This window comes from Petaurus breviceps, unplaced genomic scaffold, assembly GCF_028583685.1.
Source record: "Petaurus breviceps papuanus isolate PSGF00001 unplaced genomic scaffold, PetGlider_PUasm1.0 214, whole genome shotgun sequence".
In the NCBI taxonomy this organism is placed as follows: domain Eukaryota; kingdom Metazoa; phylum Chordata; class Mammalia; order Diprotodontia; family Petauridae; genus Petaurus; species Petaurus breviceps.
The window spans coordinates 4,187,798-4,207,757 of NW_027185863.1; the positions used below are offsets into that span (position 1 = coordinate 4,187,798).

The following is a 19,960-nucleotide window of genomic DNA, read 5'->3' on the forward strand; positions in this document are numbered from 1 at the left end:
GTGTGTGTGTGTGTGTGTGTGTTCGTGGAGAGGGGGAGGAGAAGGAAGAAGAAAAGGCCAACAAAAAACCACAACTGTAGTTTTTTCTTATTTATAACATGAGCTGATAGAGTAAGAATTCAAATAGTTAAGAACTCAATCTGAATAACCATGATTCTTCCAATTCTTTTCTAAACATTATTGACAGGTAATAGGTTGCAATATACAAATCTTACTGACCCACAAACCCACAAATTTCAATCTGCCAGTTTTTACATTAGTCTATTTTTTTTTTTAAAGCAATCGGGGTTAAGTAACTTGCTCAAGGTTACACAGCCAGTTATTTCTGGGTGTGGTGCTGAGTATCTGAGCCCAGATTTGATCCAGGTCATCCCGACACTGGGGCCGGTGCTCTTACTCTCTGAGCCACCTGGCCACCCCTAAGCAATCGGGGTTAAGTAACTTGCTCAAGGTTACATGGCCATGGATGCTAAGTGTCTGAGCCCGGGATTCGATCTCCAGGTCTTCTCAACACTGGAGCCGGTGCTCTTACTCGCTGTGCTACCTGGCCGCCCCTACATTAGTCTATTTTAATATTATTATCATTTTATAATAAATATTAACACCACATCAAGCCTTTTTTAAGTTTCTGTGTGCCAGACACTGTGCTAGAAACTTAGACTATAAACACAAAAAAATGAAACAATCCTTACTGTCCAGAAATTTATATTTTAACAGAACATAACAGAATTTGACGGGGTATTTAAAAACAGCCTCTTTATAATGGAAATTTGCTCATGTTTTTAGCAGTTAGCAAGAGGACAGGATAGACACATCAATAAATATTCGGCCCCATATGGAAACTCCTTCCAGAAGCACCCTGCATAAGACACGTGCACTCACCTTCAATGTAGAGGGGCTCTACGACGTCATGGTTAATTAGCTCAAAGTTCTCATGGCCGATCCAATGTTCCACGTTTCTTTTCCTGCCCGTAAAGAAGTTGTCCACAACTGTAACCTCATGGCCATCCATCATTAGTTTGTCAGTAAGATGAGAACCCACAAACCCTGCTCCTCCAGTAATCTGCATTAGGACAGTTTGCACGAAATATTTACAGAAAACACCGAAGAAATCAGATGAGAACAGATTTCACAAGCTGGCTTTTGCAGTCGGCTGGGGAGGGGAAGGGGAGGGGAAGGGCAAGGGGGAAGGGGAGATGGGAGGGTAAAGATATTTCAGCTAATACCTTTACTTCTACTCCAGAGCAAGCAAGCATACATATCTCAACCATTTCTAAAACAACCAAAAGACATTACTCAGGCATTTGTTCTGGAACATAAGTGTTACAAAGTCAGAAATATATTTCTCTTATAGAACACTACATCATGACAGCATTTGGTTTACATGAAATACCCTGAGGAATACTGGGATGGCATAACCACCAGCAGGAGACCTAACAGGATTACTTTTATTAGAAGGCATAGAATGGGCAAGGTATGAATGGTGTATTGAATGTCTGTGCTAGATAAATAGAGGTTTCCATGACAAGAATTCACCCAGAAAAAAATTAAGACTAAGTCGATAAGCAAACAAGAACTATTCATAGGCTGAAGTCCTAAAAAAACAAAAAACAAAAAACCCTGTTTCCTGATGATCATCATAACAGGTTAATCCTACGTAGAATCTATGTGCTGCTTAAAAAGTGATATAATTATGTAGTTACTGTGCTGTGACAGGGCTTCAGTAATAGCCAATTTCCTAAAATGAAAAGCCACCAGAAACACAGGACCAATTCCCTTCAAAACATCTGAATGAAAAGATGCTATTAATACTATATTGTGTGTTTGTGATTGTGGAGGAGGTATGGGAACAAAGTAGGGGCCAGACAGGTGTAAATATAAAAAAGTAAATATAAAATATTTAAATTTAAAATAAAATATATAAATATAAAAAAGTAAAATTGCCATGTTCTACTCTGATTTCCATTCTATTATAGAACACCAGTTTCATTTCAAAGTTCCCAGACAAAATTTTCTAGGTCACCTCAGCCCTTCCTACTCTACTCAATATCATCCCTTTTCAACCATTTCTCCCTCTCTGGACTCCCGCCCCGCCCCCCACCCACCCACCCAAAAAAAAGACAGTTTGGTATAGATCAAAGAACACTGATTTGGGGATTAGAAGATCTATCTATCCTAGCTCAGACACTTCCGAGCTATGACACTAAATGTTGCAGTCTCAATTTCTTCTTCAGTAAAATGGGAATAAAGATACTCATACTTGCCACTTCACATTGCTGTTGTGAAAAAATGTTTTGAAAATCTTAAAGCACTGTCAGCTATTTTATGATGGTGATGAGGAAGAACAGATGAACCAAATACCTAAGAAAACACCTGGTCTATTCATTTTTCTAAACCTTAATAAATATATATTTTATTAATGATTTTGAATTATCATTCTTGGGGGGCAGAAAGTTTTTATTGCTCACATGTCAGAATCATGGAACAATACAATTCTTGAATTGGGAAAGGGATCAGAGCTTTAGAGGTGGAAGTAACTGTCTAACCCTTTCATTTTACAGATGGGGAAACTGAGGTCCAAATAAGTTAGGTGACTTATCCAAGATCACACAGGTAGTGACAAGGTCAGGGTTCAAATCTAAGTATTCTGAGTCCAAATCCAGTGTTCTCTTCACTGCACCACATGTCATAAAGAACCTTGGAGGGCAAATAGTACAATAGCGGCATTTTACAGAAGGAGAAATTGAGATCCAGAGAGGATAACTTTCAATGTACTTAAATTTGTTCACTATGAACCACAGAATTAATTACATGGTAATTAGGATCATCTAAACAGAGATAATAATTTCTACTTTGACTATCTCATAGGATGGAGACAAGGTAACAACTGTAAAAGCACTTTGTGATCCATCAAGAGATATACAAAGGAAAGGTAGCATTATCTAGTCCTGCATTTGAAGAACCAAGTCCTTAAAGTGTCTTTGTGATCTGGGTTCCCAATTCAGTGCTACATTCTCTAGCCTACTATGCTGTAGAAAGCCTGTGATCATCAATCACTTCTATGTTTTATGTCAAATTAACTTTACTGGTCCATACTTGGGGGGGTGGGGAGAAGCTGGGGGACGGACTAGGACAAAGAAGTACTAGAAAGGGATTACTAAGGAAAAAAATACTTTAGAATGGAATTGTTATTTTGTTCTCCCTCTCTCTAAGTTCACAAGGTGCTTTTACATTTATTACCTCATTTCATCTGTGAAACCACATAGTGAGATAGGGTAGGAATTGTCTCTGTTTAAATGACCTCAGAGTCTCCTTCAACCTGTTAAGTCTAACACTTTTTTTAAAAATAAGGTTAAAAGTTAATAAGGCTAGTTTAATAATGATAAGGCTAGTTCCCCTAGGACAGAGAGTATTGAATCTGGAGTCTGATGATTTGGACTCAAATCCTGGTTCTGCCACTTATTATCTGCCTGATCTTGTCCAAGTTAACCATTTTCTCCAGGACTCAGTTTCCTCCCATGTAAATTGTGTGTGTATGTGTTTTGTTTTGTTTTGTTTTTGGGGGGGGATGGGAGATTATTCTCTCCAGGTCTTAATTTCCTCCTTTTTAAAGTGAAGAGGGATTGGATTAGAGGATTTTCATCTTCACTCTTCCAGCCCTAAACCTACAATCTAAGCTTTAAAAATAGTCCTTTTCTCAAATAAAGTAATGAATGTAAACATCCTATAGAGAAGGGAAGAAGAAAGCAAAGAGTTTATATTGAGCATTTACTGTATGTCAGGCACTGTGTCTTATAAATTATAAGTGTCTATATATATATATAAAATCTAATTTTATCCTCAAAATAACTCTGGGAGGTAGGTGCTATTATGATTCCCATTTTACAGCTGAGGAAATGGAGGCAAATAGAGGTTAAGTGACTTGCCCAGGGTGACATGCTAGTATGTATCTGGGGCCAGATTTGAATTCTGGTTTTCCTGACTCCAGGCCCAGTGCACCACCTAATTGCTTTCCATTATACAGTCATCTTTGTATCTAAACTGCAGAGTCAACAGCCTAGAACCTAAAGCCATGTATTGTATTTAAGAATCATACAGGCTTGCTTTCTGCATTTCATTAACTTCAGCAGCAGCATGAAATTGTGAGAAGGTCCCTTGGCTTTGGCGGTAACCCACCAAAGCTGCTTTAATGGAATAATTCTCCTCTATCAGGAGCACTTAGTGCTTTATGTTACTTAGCTAGGCGGCCAGAAAATTTTCTTCTTATCATATTCAGCCCATTAAGCAAGCATTCCTAATAGAAGGAATACAGATAGAAGCTGAGGGCTTATGGAGGAAGAAAAAATTCACCAGGAAAAGGGAGTCAACAATGAGTGGGAAATAAATCTTCTTGGTAAATTTATCTAAAGGTAGCAGCAGAAAAGGTTTGTTATCTTTCACAATGAAAATTGGATTATGAGTTTATATAACTTTGGGTGTTCTCCACACACAAACTCCATTTGATGAATTAATGTTAATGCTTGCTCAGGGTGCCAAAAACAGCTAAAATGCTAAGTTCAAGCTTGGCATTTAGACATGAGGTTGCTCAGAAATAGGGAAAAATGATTTCAAAACTTATTCCAACAGACCATTCTTGTCTACAAAAATTTCAATGCCCCCCTCCATCCAAAGGACCCCAAGTTTTAGAGCTAAAAAATTTTAAAATTAAAGGTATATAACCATTTCATAAATAGTAGGTCACTATATAAATGGACACTATGATTTTTAAAGCTTAAACTATCATTCTAAACTCAAGCCCACAAAAAACAGATGAACTTCTATCTTTTCTCACAGTCCAACTTATCCTAGGGCAATTGCTCTACAAATAGTAAAGTCAGTACCTTGCAGTTATTTGGGAAACAGAATCAATTCTGCTACCATCCATCACCCTGTGACCTTTACTACTTCAAGTATATATAAAAGCTTCTTCAAAACCATTAGTCCTTCCTATAGAACCTTACACAAGATTATCAAATGATCATAATTGTGCCATTAATCAGAAAAACTGAGCACCTAGTCCTCTGGCTACAGAAGACTGCAAAGAAATAATTGCCCCGTATCATTTCATCATGGGTCACTCCATTCAAGCTCAGCTGGGACCACAGATATTTCTGGTGAGTTGTAAAAAGAAGCTATGACCCAAGCAGAGGGCTGACATTTGAAAGAGAAGCTTCTGGTTTGCGCTGGGTCTGGGTTATGTGACATGCCAGTAAAAGCAGGAGGCGACCAATCTGTCTGCTCTAAGAAGGAGTTTTTATGTAAAGATGGTTTATGTTCACTACTCAAAAATAAATAGCATTTTTCTTACAAATGTTTCTCCTTTTCCTTTTTTTTTAAAGTTATTACAAACTGGGCTATTACAAGTACTTGGATAAACTTTGTACTAAATTGAATTTCAAGAATCCTAAAAGGAAAGGGTTATAATTCCTAAATCTTTAAGGATCATAAATTAACAGGATAAAGGAGTTTATTAAAAAGACCACTATGAATGAAGACTAAATATATGCAAACTTACCAAAATTCTTTTTCGGTCCTTTTCTGATAAAAATTTCACTGGAGGGTACTTCTGGGTAAAGCTACAGAATGTGAAGACACACAAAAAAAATGGAAAGTCAGAATTGGGGATCTAAATTCATTCTTTGTTAAGTGCCAAATCGCTAAGAGCAGCAGTTCTACAGAACAAATACGTTTTGCTTCTACCCTTAGTCTTAATGGGCAATGGGAGAGCCGACCTTGAGCAATTCCTATATGGAGTTTATATCTACGGTTCATTCAACTCATTGAATAAATGTTAATTAGCTTGCTGGTCCACAAACAAACTGGGCATGACTTGGGGCTCCTTCACAGGAGCCAATCTGCAGTTGAAGCTGGCCACCTATGGCAAAACACAACAGAATTACATACTAAAATAACTGTACAAGCAAGGTATTGCTCAAGCCTGGACAGGAGAAAACATCAGTCATCCTTTTGCAATTCTCAGAGCGGGGAGGAACACCAAGTTGTGTTGAACAAGATGTCAAAAGGAATGTTTCTTTTCACTTTTCTAAATATTAGTTCCCTCTCCCCAATTCCTCTGAGCTTGAAGTTTATTTGCTGTTTTAAAACAATCCCTATTTCATCTTTTCTCCTCTTCCTAGCTACCACTAGCCCACCTGGGTAGTATGAAGTCCCAGAAAGCTCGCCTATTCCTGTAGTTTCAGCTGCCTCACAGATCCTTCCCAAGTACATCATTAGTCTTGACTTCCTATAGTGCAATGACTGACATTTTTGTCTGTGTGTCACGGAAGTCTGGGGAAGCTTATGGACTCTTCTCAGAATAATATTTTTAAATGCTTTAATGAAAATACATAGAGTTGAAAGGAAATAAATACAGCTAGTTTAAATAGTTATCAAAACGTGGGGTTAAAAAATGTTTACAAACCCTCTGCTACAGAGCTTGACTATCACTGTGTGCACACACACACACACACACACACATACATAGATAAAAAAACAGACACATATAGCATATACATATTTGTATACATAACACACATATGGCAAACACACACACACCCCCGGAGAGAAGATACAAATACACCATGGAGTTGGGCACATAATTGAACAAGAATAAGAAAGCAGATTAGATGGCCTATGGAAATTGCACAGCTCCTTTCAAGACCCCAGTTCCTACCAGAAGCAAAGGGATTATCAGTACTGTTGTGGCTACAAGTAATAGAAACCAGAATCTGAGGGTTTAAAAATGAGGGTCATAGAGAAAAATGTCAGGTGTAGAAACAGGATGTAGCATATAACAAATATGGAACTTCAAAGGTGAATTGGAGTAAATGATGTCAAAAGGGAATGGAGGGCTCTACCAGTAGCCTCCTAAAATCCAGAGAAATCAAAGAAGGTCAAAAATATGTTGAGTGGATTCCCAGTGAACCTATGGGAAGACATGGACCAGAGTGGTACAGGATCTGCATTGCTGGGGGAACTCCCCAATCAGTAAGACCACACAAGTCATTTAATATCTGAGCAGGACACATCGATAATTTGGGTATCCTGCACTCACGTTCAAACTATTAACAGGTCCCCCAATAAACTTGCCATGTCTCTTCCAAAAGGTCTCCCTTTTCAATTATCCTCTTTCCAGCACTTGGCACAGTGCCTGGCCCATACCAGGAAATTACTCTCAACTTCACTTGATTGCTACAATATCATCATTCTTCCAACATCAAAGGCAGAGTATGTCTAATTTAATCTTTGCATTTCCCCAGGACAATATTTTGCATACAATAAGAACTTTATAAATATTGAATGAACTGGGTCATCTTTGAGTCTTCTCTCTTTCTTTGCCTACAGCCAGATTTATAACCAAGTCCCAATATTTCTTCTTTCAAAATATCTCTTGTATTCACCCTCTCTTCTTCATTGCTACCCTACTCTCCAAACATTTATTACTACCCTGGACCTGGTTTACAAAAGGAACCACAACAGCTCCCTCTGTTTCTGTCTAGCACCAAGTAATTCCATAACCTGGCCTCACCTTACCCACCTCAACCTTACTTTGCCACTACAACTTAACCTACATCCTCCATTTTAGTCAATAGATTTGCTCATTGTTTCAGGAACACACCAGTGTTATTCTTGCCCACCTGCTTTAGCTCAAGCAATTCCCTCCAGCCTGGGGGACCCTCCTTCCTACTCAGCACTTAAATATCTGTCAAGCGCTTATGTCTCTCCTCTCTTTTGTGACTACACTTCTTGAGAAGTCTGTCTATAATCAAGCCCTCTCTTCTCTTTCCTATATTTTCTTAACTATCTACAGTCTGACTTCTGACCTCATCATTCAACCAGAACTGCTCTCTCCAAAGATACCAATGAACTTTTAATTACCAAGTCTAATACCTTTTTCTCAAATCTCACCTTTGCTGACCTCTCCAAAGTCTTTAACACTGTCAATCTCACTTTTCACCTTGATATTCTCTTCTCTCTAGGTTTTCGTGATTATTGCTCTTTCCTAGCTGTCTTCCTACCTCTCTGATCATTGTTCTCGGTAGCCTTTGTTGGATCTTCATCCAGCTTATTGCCGCTAATTGTGAGTCTCCTTCATGGCTCTGTCCTATGTCTTCCCTTCTCTCTTCTCCCATACTATTTCACTTGGTGATCTTAATTGCTCCCAAGAATTCAATCACCATTTCTCTGCTAATGACACTCGAAATGACTTCTTTAGTCCCGAGCTCTCTCCTGACCTCCAGTCTTACACTCCAACTGCTTATTGGACATCTCAAACTAGCTGTCTCCTATACATCTTAAACTCACCATGTCCAAAACTGAATCCAGTATTCCCCCTGCACACCCTCAAACCCTCCCTTGTTCCATTCCTTCTATAAAATGCACCATCATCCTCTTAGTCACCAATGGCACGCAATCTTGGATGTCAGACTTCTCACTCTCACTCCCCCTATCCAATCTGTTGTCAAATAAATAGTGGAAGAAATATTGGTAGTAACAATTATTGATAGTAATTATTATTATTATTAATAAAAATCTATCAAAAAGGAAGATGTGGTATCAAGTCCTACTTCTAACATATAGTAGCTGTGTGTACTTAGTCAAGTCACTTATCTAAGTGGTTAAAGATGCTTTCTAAAACTGAGTTCTAGAGAATTATATTAATTACAGGTCTGGGCTAAAACAGCAACTGATATCCATAAAGCTCTTTTTGGGTTTGTGATACATTCATACGCATCATCACTTCCTCCTCGCCACTCAGGTTCACAGTCTAGGTGTCAGCCTCCACTCCTCATTTTCTCTCACCACCGCCATGTCCAATCTCTTGCCAAGTTCAGTTATTTCTACCTTCCTAACACCTCTTATGTTTCCCCTTCCCTCCTCTGACATCATCACCACCTTGGTAGAAGCCCTCATTACTTCACCCCAAGACTTTTGTACCAGCCTATTGGTTACACACCCTGAATCAAGCCTCTCCCTCTCTAGTCCATCCATCATTCATCTACCAAAGTGATCTTCCTAAAATGCTGGTCTGACCATGTCACACACAAAGCCCCCCTGCTACCTCTCCCCCATTCGATAAATTTTGGTGTCTCCCAATCATGTCCAGGATTAAATATAGAATCTTCTGTTTGTCTTTTAAAGCCCTTCAGAACCTTTCCTACCTTCCTTGAACCTTACTCTCCACCTAGTAATCAATGATCCAGTGACACAGGCCTCCTTGCTCCTTCTCACAATATCCCTTCAACTCCATATACACTTACTTTCAACTATTTCCCAGACTTCAAAAGCTCTCCCTTGTCTCTGCCTTCTGGCTTCCCTGGATTCCTTCAAGTTCCAGCTGGAATACCACCTGTTCCAGTCCCCCTCAGTGCTATTGTTTTCCCTCTCTTGATGACTTTTCATTTATCCTGCATATATCTTGTTTGTACATAGATGCTTTCACATTATCTCCATTACACTGCGAGTGCCTTTGAGAGCAGGGACTGTCTTTTCTGTCCCTAGAGTAGAGCTACAGTATAATGCCTGATACATACAAGGTGCTTAACAAGTGTTTACTGACTACCTATACCCTAAGAATTCTAATTTCCCTTGTTTTACGAGTGTGCCTCTAATGATTATTTTTTTTTAATTTTTGATTTTCTGTTATAAAGTCTCTCCTCTCCACTCTCTCCCCTCCCCAGTCAGAAGGCAAGAAGTATCAAACCCACTCTAATGATGTTTAAAAGCAACAGAGAGGCAACCAGCATGCAGAAGACCTGGGGTTTTGAGAAGAAGCATTTTATTTCCAAATTAATGATCTATAATGCTTGGAGGAACACTGGTTCCACTCTGAAGGGCTTTTGTTTAACTGTGTTTCCATGCAGAACAGGCTTTTTAGCAGCATGCTCACAGCCTCCTTGGCTGCATGCATGAAGAGAAGAAGGAATGAGGGCACATGATGCCTGTAGCAATGGGCTGGCTACACACACCTCTTTCAGAAAAGAAAGACAATGAAAAGACAGGATTGCTCAAGACAATCTAACATTTCAAGTGCCGGGGCTGGATCATAGGATCACAGATTCAGAGCTGGAAGGGAGGTGAGAGGCCATGTAGTCCAACTGTCATTGTACAAATAAATCTGCTGGAGCCATGCCCATTTTGTTAAGTGACAAAGGCATACAGAAGGGAAGAGAATGATAATGTGATAGTCTATAAATGCATTTTTTTTACTTTTCCAGATCCATATGATGTTCAAATTGGAAAGGAACCTAGAGTTCTAGGATTTTTTTTTTTTTAACAAACAAGGGTGTACTAAGGCCTAGATAAGATTAAGTGATTTCCCCAAAGTCATACAGAGAATCACTACCAGGGGCTAGGATAGCAGCTAAGTGTTTGAACACCTAGGACTAAATTTTCCCCCCATTATATCACACTTTCCTTTGCTCTTTTTGTATTGTAATCTTAGGATTTAAGTTAATGTTTGGAGATGAAAAGCTGTAGTCCTCTCACTATTCACTTCCATTTTCCAACCTCTTGAAAACTACCTCTATTTATCTTTTAAATGAGAGGGAATTGAGAGGCTTCTGGTTAAGAGGGTGATTGAAAGGTAGTAAAGAGCTTAAGTCTACAGGTAAATATCTGAACAGGGTTCTAGACAGAGCAATTGTAAAGAAAATCAGAGAAACAAAATTAAATTCCTTTTTCTAAACCAGAATTGCATCCAAAAAAAAGCCAAAGCAAGTCTAAGTAAATAAATGGGCTTGAGGTTGGTCAGCTCTGGGAAAAGAACTATGTTAGAGAAGCCTACGTAAGCTACTATAAATGATCCTGATGGCCACCGATGCTCTTCGAAAAAGGGTGGGGAGAGGAGTGGTAAGCCAGCACAAGCTCCAGGAATAGTGGCCTGAAGCCAGAAACTGGACCTCGCCTGTCAGACCAGAAATAAGGTACAGAGAAATCCTTCATAGATCATTGAACAGGGAGACGGGCCATTACTGTGCGTGCCTTGGAACACAGGGAGGAAGGGCCAACTCAATGCCTGAAAGTGCAAGGAAGGATAGGGTAGAAGGGAAAGAGTGATTTGCAAGAACCCTGAGGCTGACCAACTCCCAACTAGGGATTGTTTAAGAAAGAGAGATAGTGGTCCAAACTAGAACCTTGAGCAAACCACTGCTACCAGGAATGGAGACAGGAGTGAAGGACTGAAGGAGAAAGTAGGGTCTAGTACCAGTCACCCTGGCTAGAGTGGCAGAAGCATCCGGACTACTGAGGGGAAAGGATCAAACAGGGCTTAAACATCCAAATTACAAGGTCCCAATCTAAGAACAGAAACAAGAAATCGAAATAAGCAGGAGAAAACAATCAAAATGAAGAAATGATAAAGGCTAAGAGAAACCCAAGCATTAACCTAGAAGAAGAGAGTAACTCCACAACAAATACAAAAAGACCCTCCGAAAGCAATGGCTTGGCCACATGGACTATATGAGTAGATAGAAAGACTGAAGAAAGAAATTAAAATTAAAAGCAAGAAATTTAAAAAATGAAATTAGATTCCTGGAGGAAAAAAATTCTGGAGGAAGAACAGAATATTAAAAACCTCATCAAAGTGGTAGATTCCCTGAAAAAGAGAATGCAGTGGATTAGCAAGAATTAAAACAAATTTTGTATAACTTATTTTTAAAAATACATAAGATTCAATTAAATTCAAGAACCAGGCATGATAATAAATACTAGAGATACAATAAGACAGAGCCAAAACATTCCCTTCCTACAATGAACTATTGGGGAAAATACAAATTTACAAAAATAATTTTAAGGACAGAGCACTTAAAATCAATTACTTAATCAATAAACATTTATTACGTGCCCATTATGTGCCAGACACTATGCTAATAACTGAAGGAATCAGGAAAGTCTCATGTGTGTAGTAAGTAGCACCCACTACAAAACTTTGACTTGAAGAAAGCTGGGAATTCTAAGAGAAAAGGTCAAGAAGGGATATAAAATGCCATACAGGAACAAGCTACGAGCACATTTTGACAAGAACAGAGAGTGTGAAAAGGAAAAACTGGAAATGGGGCTGGAAACACAAGGGAGAGCCATATTATGGAAGGCACTAAACTCCAGGCTGAGGCATTTGCATTTTATCCTGGGCAAACAGGAAGGCACTGAAAATGTGAGGAGGGAGAATGACCCAATCAAATCAGTAGTTTAGTTACCTCAATTTGTCAGCTGTGTGGAAGATGGATTGAAGAGAGCAGACAGACAGGAAGCAACGAGACCGGAGAAGAGGCCATAGCCAAGAGTTTAGATATGACTTAATTAGGCCTAAATTAAGACAGAGTATTATTCCTGAGAAGGAAGATGCTGTGAAGGCAGAATCAATAAGACTTAGCAACTAATTGGATATGGAGGGTGGAGAAGAAGGAAAAGTCAAGATAACTTCAAGGTTGTGGGCCCAAATGACTAGGCTAGTTTTGTCCTCAACAAAAATGGGGAAGTTTGAAGAAGAAAGAGTGAAGTAAGTGAAAGCATTCTCATAGAATGCAGACAGTGCTCTAAACCGGAGCTGGGCTTCTGCTGCAGACAGGCCTAAGCTTTGCTTTCCTGAAGACCACCTGATCTCTGGGAGACAGAAACTTACCCTTCCCCTGCTGTCACCCACTGCCAAATCAGGTATTAAATGCTTTCATCAGTTTCACTGGTTGAAAGTAACAACCTTGTTCTTTGTACCTGGGGTAGATTCCTGTGCTAGATTGGGAGGCCCAGTTCTCAACCAATGAGGGGAAGGTCAGTGGGAGGGGTGGTTTTGCATGAGTGTATATAACTACATTTTGTTTTCTGTAACTTGCCTCCTTCCACTAGTCTGTCCTAGGGGAGGTGACACCCCTTTCTCGTGAGAATTGAATAAATGCTTTCTGTTCCTATCTTGAAAGGCCTCTGATTTTTTTATTAAATTTTGGGTAGGGTTGGGGCGGCCAGGTGGCACAGCGAGTAAAGCGCCGGCCCTGGAGTCGGGAGGACCGGAGTTCGGTTCTGGCCTCAGACACTTAACACCCACACAAAAATACTAGCAGTGTAACCTTGGGCAAGTTACTTAACCCCAATTGCCCTCCAAAAGGCAAAAATCAATCAATCAATCAATTCTGGGTAGGGGTTTTCCCCACACAGATTCATTTTGGACACCTGATTTTGCAATGTCTAGCCATTTAGGTAGACATATCCAACAGGTAGTTGGTAATAGGAAGACTATAGCTCAGGTGATTTTTTTCTGTATAGGCATACAGATTTGGAAATCATCTATGACATGATATTAAATTGATGGGAGCTAATGAGCTAACTAAAGAGGACAACAAAGGGGCAAGGATCTAGCAAAGGAGATTGAGTGTGAATGGTAAAACACGCTAATGGAGAACTGAGAGTGAAAAAGTCATGGAAACCAAAGAAGAAGAGACTATTAGGATAAATAAACATCTCTCTTGATTTCCAGTACAGGGCATGTAGGAATCAAAAATAACAAGAATAGCTAACCAAGTGGTCACTTGAGTTTCATAGATTTCTATTAATGCTATACTGCCAACCATGCTTTTCTAGCAATGCACTATAGAAATGATCCCTAAAGTATATGTAATCACCTCTCCCAACCCACTTAAGGGGAAAAGAGAATCCTGGGGGAAGTGTGCTATGGAATGTACTTGGCCTTCAGATAGTCCAGGTCAGAGAATTATGGTTATCTATCTTATATTTATTGAACTCTACTATGTAGAATTCTGTGCTAATAAAACTATTACTACTAATAAAAATACTATCTTTCATCTAGATGGCACTTTTCAGGTTCCAAAGCTCATTCCCATAACAACTCTGAGAGGTAGAAGGAACAGAAACTATCCCCATTTTGTGAACTAAGGCTCAGAAATATTCAGTGATTGGTCAAAGGTCACAAAACTACAAAGAATCAAGGGGAGGTCTGTATTTCAAGTCTTCAGACAATTCTGTGTCATTTGCACTACAAAGTTTAAAAAATTAGGCTAACAATCTAATTAATAGGATAGAATAACCAATAATACAGAATTTTACAAAGTAGGCAATCAAATGATTAGATAGCTAACTAGTACAAAAAAGAGAGGAGAGGAGAAGAGAGAAGAGGAGAACGAACGGGAGGGAAGTGGAGGGGAGGGGAGAGGAAACTCAGAAGAGAGATTACTCTCTTACAACTCAGCAAGAGTTGTGAACTGGGCTTTGAGGGATACACAAGATCCTTCATGAGACCTTTTCCATCTTAAGGATAGATAAGATTAGAAAAGATAATGAAAGATGACTTCAGTTTAAGTGGAAAATTTGCAAGAACATTCTGAGCAGAGGCATGCAGCAGGTAGCAGACAGGCATACTGTCAGAACAGTAAATAGACTGGTTTTGTAAGAGCAGAGGGTTTTTTTTTTTTTGGTAATAATAGAAAAAATAATGAAACCAACAACTAACAGCAGCTCACACCTATCCAGAACTTTAAAATTTACAGGTTCTTTATCTCACTGGATCATCAGAACAACCCTGTGGGATTGGTGCTATTATTATCCGTATGTTACAGATGAGGAAACCTTATAAATTAAATGACTTGTCCAGGGTCATATAATTAATGAGCTCCTGAAGTGGCATTTGAATACAATGCTCTATCTCCTTCTTATAAAGAAACAGAAGAAAAGTCTTGAAAGGTAAGGTTGCAGCCATATTGTGGAGTATGCTGAAAACTGTATCATAGAGTCTACATTTTATTCTGAAGGGAACATTTTTGAGCAATGGAATGATCAAAAAATAGAGTTTTAGTTGGATTAATCCAATATCACCATGCAAGATGTGCTGAAGGAGCAGAAACCAAGATCATAGTTTAGAGCTAAAAGAGATGTTAAGGCAAAGATGTCAAATACACTGCAACATTCCTAAGTACATATAGAATCAGATTCAAAGATTTTACTTGTTGATATATTAATGGAAAAAATATATATATATTTATGTACATTTTCTATATAAAATGTGTGGTATTCTAAGCCATTATGTGGCCTGCAGAGATCCTTATGATTCCAAGGAAATGACTAGAAAATAAAAACTATTCCACTATTTTGTTATGCTTAGACCATTAAAATGTTGGGTTTGGGACCCTTGTTTCTCTTTGAATTCAACACCCCTGCTTTACATGTTACCTAGCCCAATCCCACTATCCCTATTTACAGGGAAGTAAATTGAAGCTTAGAGGGGTAAGGAACTTGTCTAAGACCACAGAAGAAATGACAGAATTGGGCCTGGAATCCAGATCCTAGATTTCAAACTAGAAGCCAACTAGTCCCAGATTTTACAGATAAAGAAATTGAGGTCCAGGGATGGTAAGTGATTTTACAGGGTCATATAACTAGTAAGTAGTAGAGACATCATCCAACTAAATTTCATCTTTCTTCCCACTGTAGCAGGCCAATTATCACAGAGGCAGGGAGACCCCATTATAGAAACTAAGGCCTGAGTTGAGAGGCAGCAGTGAGACTATGAAGGAAGGAATGGTAGCATGACATTTAAAAAAAAAATTGGTAGGAGTTGGGTGACATAATGTTAAGGGAATTTGAAGATCTTCCCTGTCCCTTAATGGGACTCACTTGGAGCCCAACAAGAGAAGCTTGCTTAGGGGAGGCCTTTTTTTTTTTTTTTTTCCGGGAAGGCCCATACCTTTTGTTACTTTGTAATTAGGCAGTGGGTCCTGAAGGTTGTGATGTCCTCTGACTCTGAAGGAGTGTGTCTTTCTGTGTGTGTATATAATGGTCAGATAGCTAGAAGCCCTGTCTGTTAGTCTGTTGAATTGTTTTATTTACTATCTGTATTTTTTGTCTGCTTGTAATTTCTGTTTGTGTTTTCTGAAGTTCAGGGTGCTGACTTTTCCCCCTAAACTAAGTAAATAATATATATTTGATTAAAGTAAGATTGTTAACCCTTTTTGAGTTGCTTTCCTTTAGAAAAGAAGATCAAAGAACCTGGGCTAGCAGCCACCCTGGCTATGCTAGGGTGTTTGCTGCTACAGTGACATTGAATATTAGAGGGGGGAAAGATACGTGGCAAAGACAGGAAAGAGCCAAAGATAACTACATTTATAGGTCATAGAAGATGCAGAAGAAAATAGTACCTCTGGAATAAGCAGGTGGGGCAGTACAGCATTGTAGCTCAGAAAAAAAAAAAGAGGTCAAAGTTGCATATAAACATTTGGAAGATGATGGCAAAGAGTGACTAGAGAAGGGCAGAGAACCAAGTATATTCTGTCTGCAGTCTTAGATATATGATCTACTAATCTTTTGGGTCAGCTTTTTTTAGAATTGAATAGGTATCTCTAAGACTACTCAGGTCATATTTCCTTATGCCATAATTGTTTCCTTAAAAAAAAAAATTCTCATTTAATGTTATCTGCCTGGCAATTTCAAATATACCATCCCTAAACCCTAAACCATCAGAAGGTAACTTAAAATGTTCCCAGGTTCAACATTATTTGAAGTTGGGCGCAGTTAGATGGTGCAGTGGATAGAGAGAGTGCAGGGCCTAGAGACGGGAAGATGAGTCTTCCTGAGTTCAAATCTGGCCTCAGACACTTACTAGCTGTGTGACCCTGGACAAATCACTTCATTCTGTTTGCCTCAGTTTCCTCATCTGTAAAATGAGCTGGAGAAGCAAATGGCAAACCACTCCAGTATCTTTTACCAGGAAAATCCAAAATGGGGTCACAAAGAATTGGACACACCTGAAAAATGAATGAACAGCAACTGAAAAATATTTGAAGTTATTTTAACAGCATATATTACTAGTAGCTACTACACTAACCTTGAAACTACTCGTGATAGATAATTCTTAATCTCTACTTTTACAATCACGTTTCTCTTTTTTTTTTTGCTTTTTATGGTAGTTTGGCAAATTCTAAAAACTGGTTATTGTATTTTTCTGTTGGGTTTTTTTTTAATTAATTTTTTTTTTCCTTTTTGGAGCGGGGAGGACAGGGCAGTTGGGGTTAAGTAACTTGCCCAAGGTCACACAGCTAGTAAGTATTAAGTGTCTGAGGCCGGACTTGAACTCAGATCCTCCTGACTCCAGGGCCAGTGCTCTATTCACTGCGCCACTTACCTGCCTCTATTTTTCTGCTAATAAACATAGAAGCCAACACTAATACTCAAATATATCTTCCAGCTATATTTTCATGTATCCAATGTCAAAATATCCATGATTCTAAGGCAGGAAAAATAAAAAAAAGTACAGATCTCAGTCACATAATCTGGCAATTAGTCTTTTCTGTCACATTACTTGAGTACACATACACACACACCCTCCCAGTCTGCTCAGTCAACCTGAAAAATAAGTGTTTTGTTACCAGAAGGCCAATACTTATATCTGCTCCCTGACTTTGGAAATACTTTTCCTATCTAGTCAACAATGAGTTTAAGAGAGATCCTTAGAGATCAAATATGTAAAAATGTAGATATTTTGAGGCTTCAACAACACATAAATCGTCATCAAAGAAGGATAAAAGGAAATGTTCCATTTCTCATATTTGCAGTAATTCTTTTTCTTGTCAATAAAGAAAGAGAGATATATGACCGGTTTGTCTGTTCATCGTTTCGCAAACTTAAAAGGAATTTCTAGTCAAGAACACAAGGAGCACAGATGGGCAGATTTATTTTCTCAGCTATATATACCCTGTCCTAGGAAATCTCATTCTGGGTTTTTTTGTTTGTTTGTTTTGCCTGTTCTTTCTCATTACAAGCAATAAAACGTGAGCCACCATTGATCTTGCTCACACAGCAAACTCTGATTGCTGAATTTGTGGGTTCTTTTTTTTTCCAAAGAAGCTTAATATTCAATTTAGGTCCAAATGGTTCAGGTTTCAATAACTATCACGAACCATGACAGGAAAATTCCCCATGACAATACCTGAGCTACTATCCTTAAATATGAATAAAATATTTTACTTTTGCTCCAGGGGAGGGATTAAATGCTCAATTCACCAGACTTAATTCGAAGTAAAAAGGCAAAAGATCAAGATTACTAGCATCCACTTACCAAGATCAACTTAACTTTCCAAACCAGAATAACCTTTCTGGGCCACAGCTTCCAAATATGTTCTCTCATTAGAATACAGAAGCTCCATGAGGGTGGGAATTGTATCTGCTTGGTGTTTATATCCTTTTGTTTAGCACAGTAAACTCCTAATACTTTTAAATTTATTCATTCAAACTAAATTACAACCTTCCTTTCCTTTAATCATTTGGCCAAGAGATCAAAAAGAAAAAAAGCAAACTTATTTTCAATCTCTTCCTTTTTAACCCTGAAGTTGATAAAATATAATTCCCATAAAGTTGAAAACTGCTATTTTTGCCCTTTACTAAAACTAGAGGTGTGCTAGAGCCAGCTTGAACTTGTAAAGAGCCAATGGTTAAATTCTGAGCATTATTTACACCTCAGAAATAGGCAAAAGGTACAAACCAGGGCGTGATTTATTATTTTGTTAATGTTGCTCAGTTGTTTCTGAAGCCATTTGGTGTTTTCTTGGTAAAGATACTGGAATTGTTTTGCTATTTCATTCTCCAGCTCACTTTACAGAAGAGGAATATGAGGCAAACAGGGTTAAGTGACTTGCCCAGATCACACTGCAGGCCAGATTTTAACTTTGGAAAATGAGTCTTCCTGACTCCAGGCCTGGTGTCACCTAGCAAGAGTATTATTTCCGTCATAGAATAATAATTAACAACCAAGGCTGAGGAGTGATGGGCTAAGGGTCGTTTAGAATATAAGTTTTATATTCTTTACCACAGACCCCATGCTGCCTCTTCAGTTGTGAGCAGATCAACAAAGCAGTGTTACTCTGAGTTTGCCAAATCCTAAAGAACTGAGAGGGGAAGCTACCTGTGCTACCCTTTACCCTGTCTGCCTCAGTTTCCTCATCTGTAAAGTGAGCTGGAGAAGGAAATGGCAAACCACTCCAATATCTTTGCCAAGAAAACCCCAAATGGGGTCATGAAGAGCCAGACACGACTGAACAACAAAAAGAACTGTGAATTATACTTAATTGTGCATGTGTCTCAGATTCCTTCCCGACTGCAATTTTTTTTTAAAAGGCCACAGGCAATGAATGTCTGGCTCATCTTTGTATCTTCCACTGCACCCGGAGCATAATCCTTTCTACATAGTAGGAGTTCAGTAAATATTTGCTGAATGAATGAATCAACTTAATCATCTGAGAGAGAAGGGGGGCACCAGGCTTGGCTATATTCCTTTTCCCATGTGGAATCTTGGCAAACCAGGCTCTGCCAAGCCTTGGAAATAACTTTGTTAAACAAAACACCTCTTTGTAATGTTTGCATTATGGATTTTATCTGTAGAAACTAGCAAGGTAAACAGAAATTGAGGTAAATGCCAGGGATACAGTACTGGCCTCTGATAAGCACATCCAAGTGTAATCTGGAACATCCTCCCTAGTGGGTGTAGAGGGAAGAACATTAGATATGGGAGGGAAACAGGACTGACAGTGAAGAGACCAAGGTTCTAGACTCACTTCTGCTACTAAATAGCTGTGTGACCTTGAACACATTGACCTCTCTGGGCCTGTTTACTCATATGGAAAATAAGGGGAGCTGAACTAGTTACCCCTGCAATCTGGAAAATCCACATAAAAAATTCTGATTCTCTCTTCATCCCAGAGAAGTCTGAATTATTATGGTATGAAAAGAAAAAATATGTTGATTTTATACAATACCATACATATATTTTATTCATTTCTGTGTTTCTAAACATTTTTTGTGTTGTCTGCTGGCCTTCCCATGTCATCTACAACTTCTGCAAAACTCCCCCCAAAATTCCAATTTAATTTCTTATGCCACTCTGTGATATATTGAAACCATGATGCAGAAAGTCCCGATGTGGAAGAGA

At 38.8% G+C, this 19,960-nt stretch overlaps 1 protein-coding gene across 3 annotated transcripts in view; it reads right to left on the reverse strand.

Annotated features, from left to right (window-relative positions):
* The window catches only part of UXS1 (UDP-glucuronate decarboxylase 1), a 138,282-nt gene that overhangs the window by 58,268 nt on the left and 60,054 nt on the right, over window positions 1–19,960 (reverse strand). For all 3 annotated transcript variants that reach the window (XM_069093991.1, XM_069093990.1, XM_069093988.1), the window contains 2 exons: window positions 5,555–5,615; window positions 883–1,063 (listed from right to left, as the gene is read on the reverse strand). In XM_069093991.1, coding sequence (XP_068950092.1) covers window positions 883–1,015 — 133 coding nt within the window. In that variant the 5' untranslated portion in view covers window positions 1,016–1,063; window positions 5,555–5,615. The remainder of the gene's footprint in view (window positions 1–882; window positions 1,064–5,554; window positions 5,616–19,960) is intronic.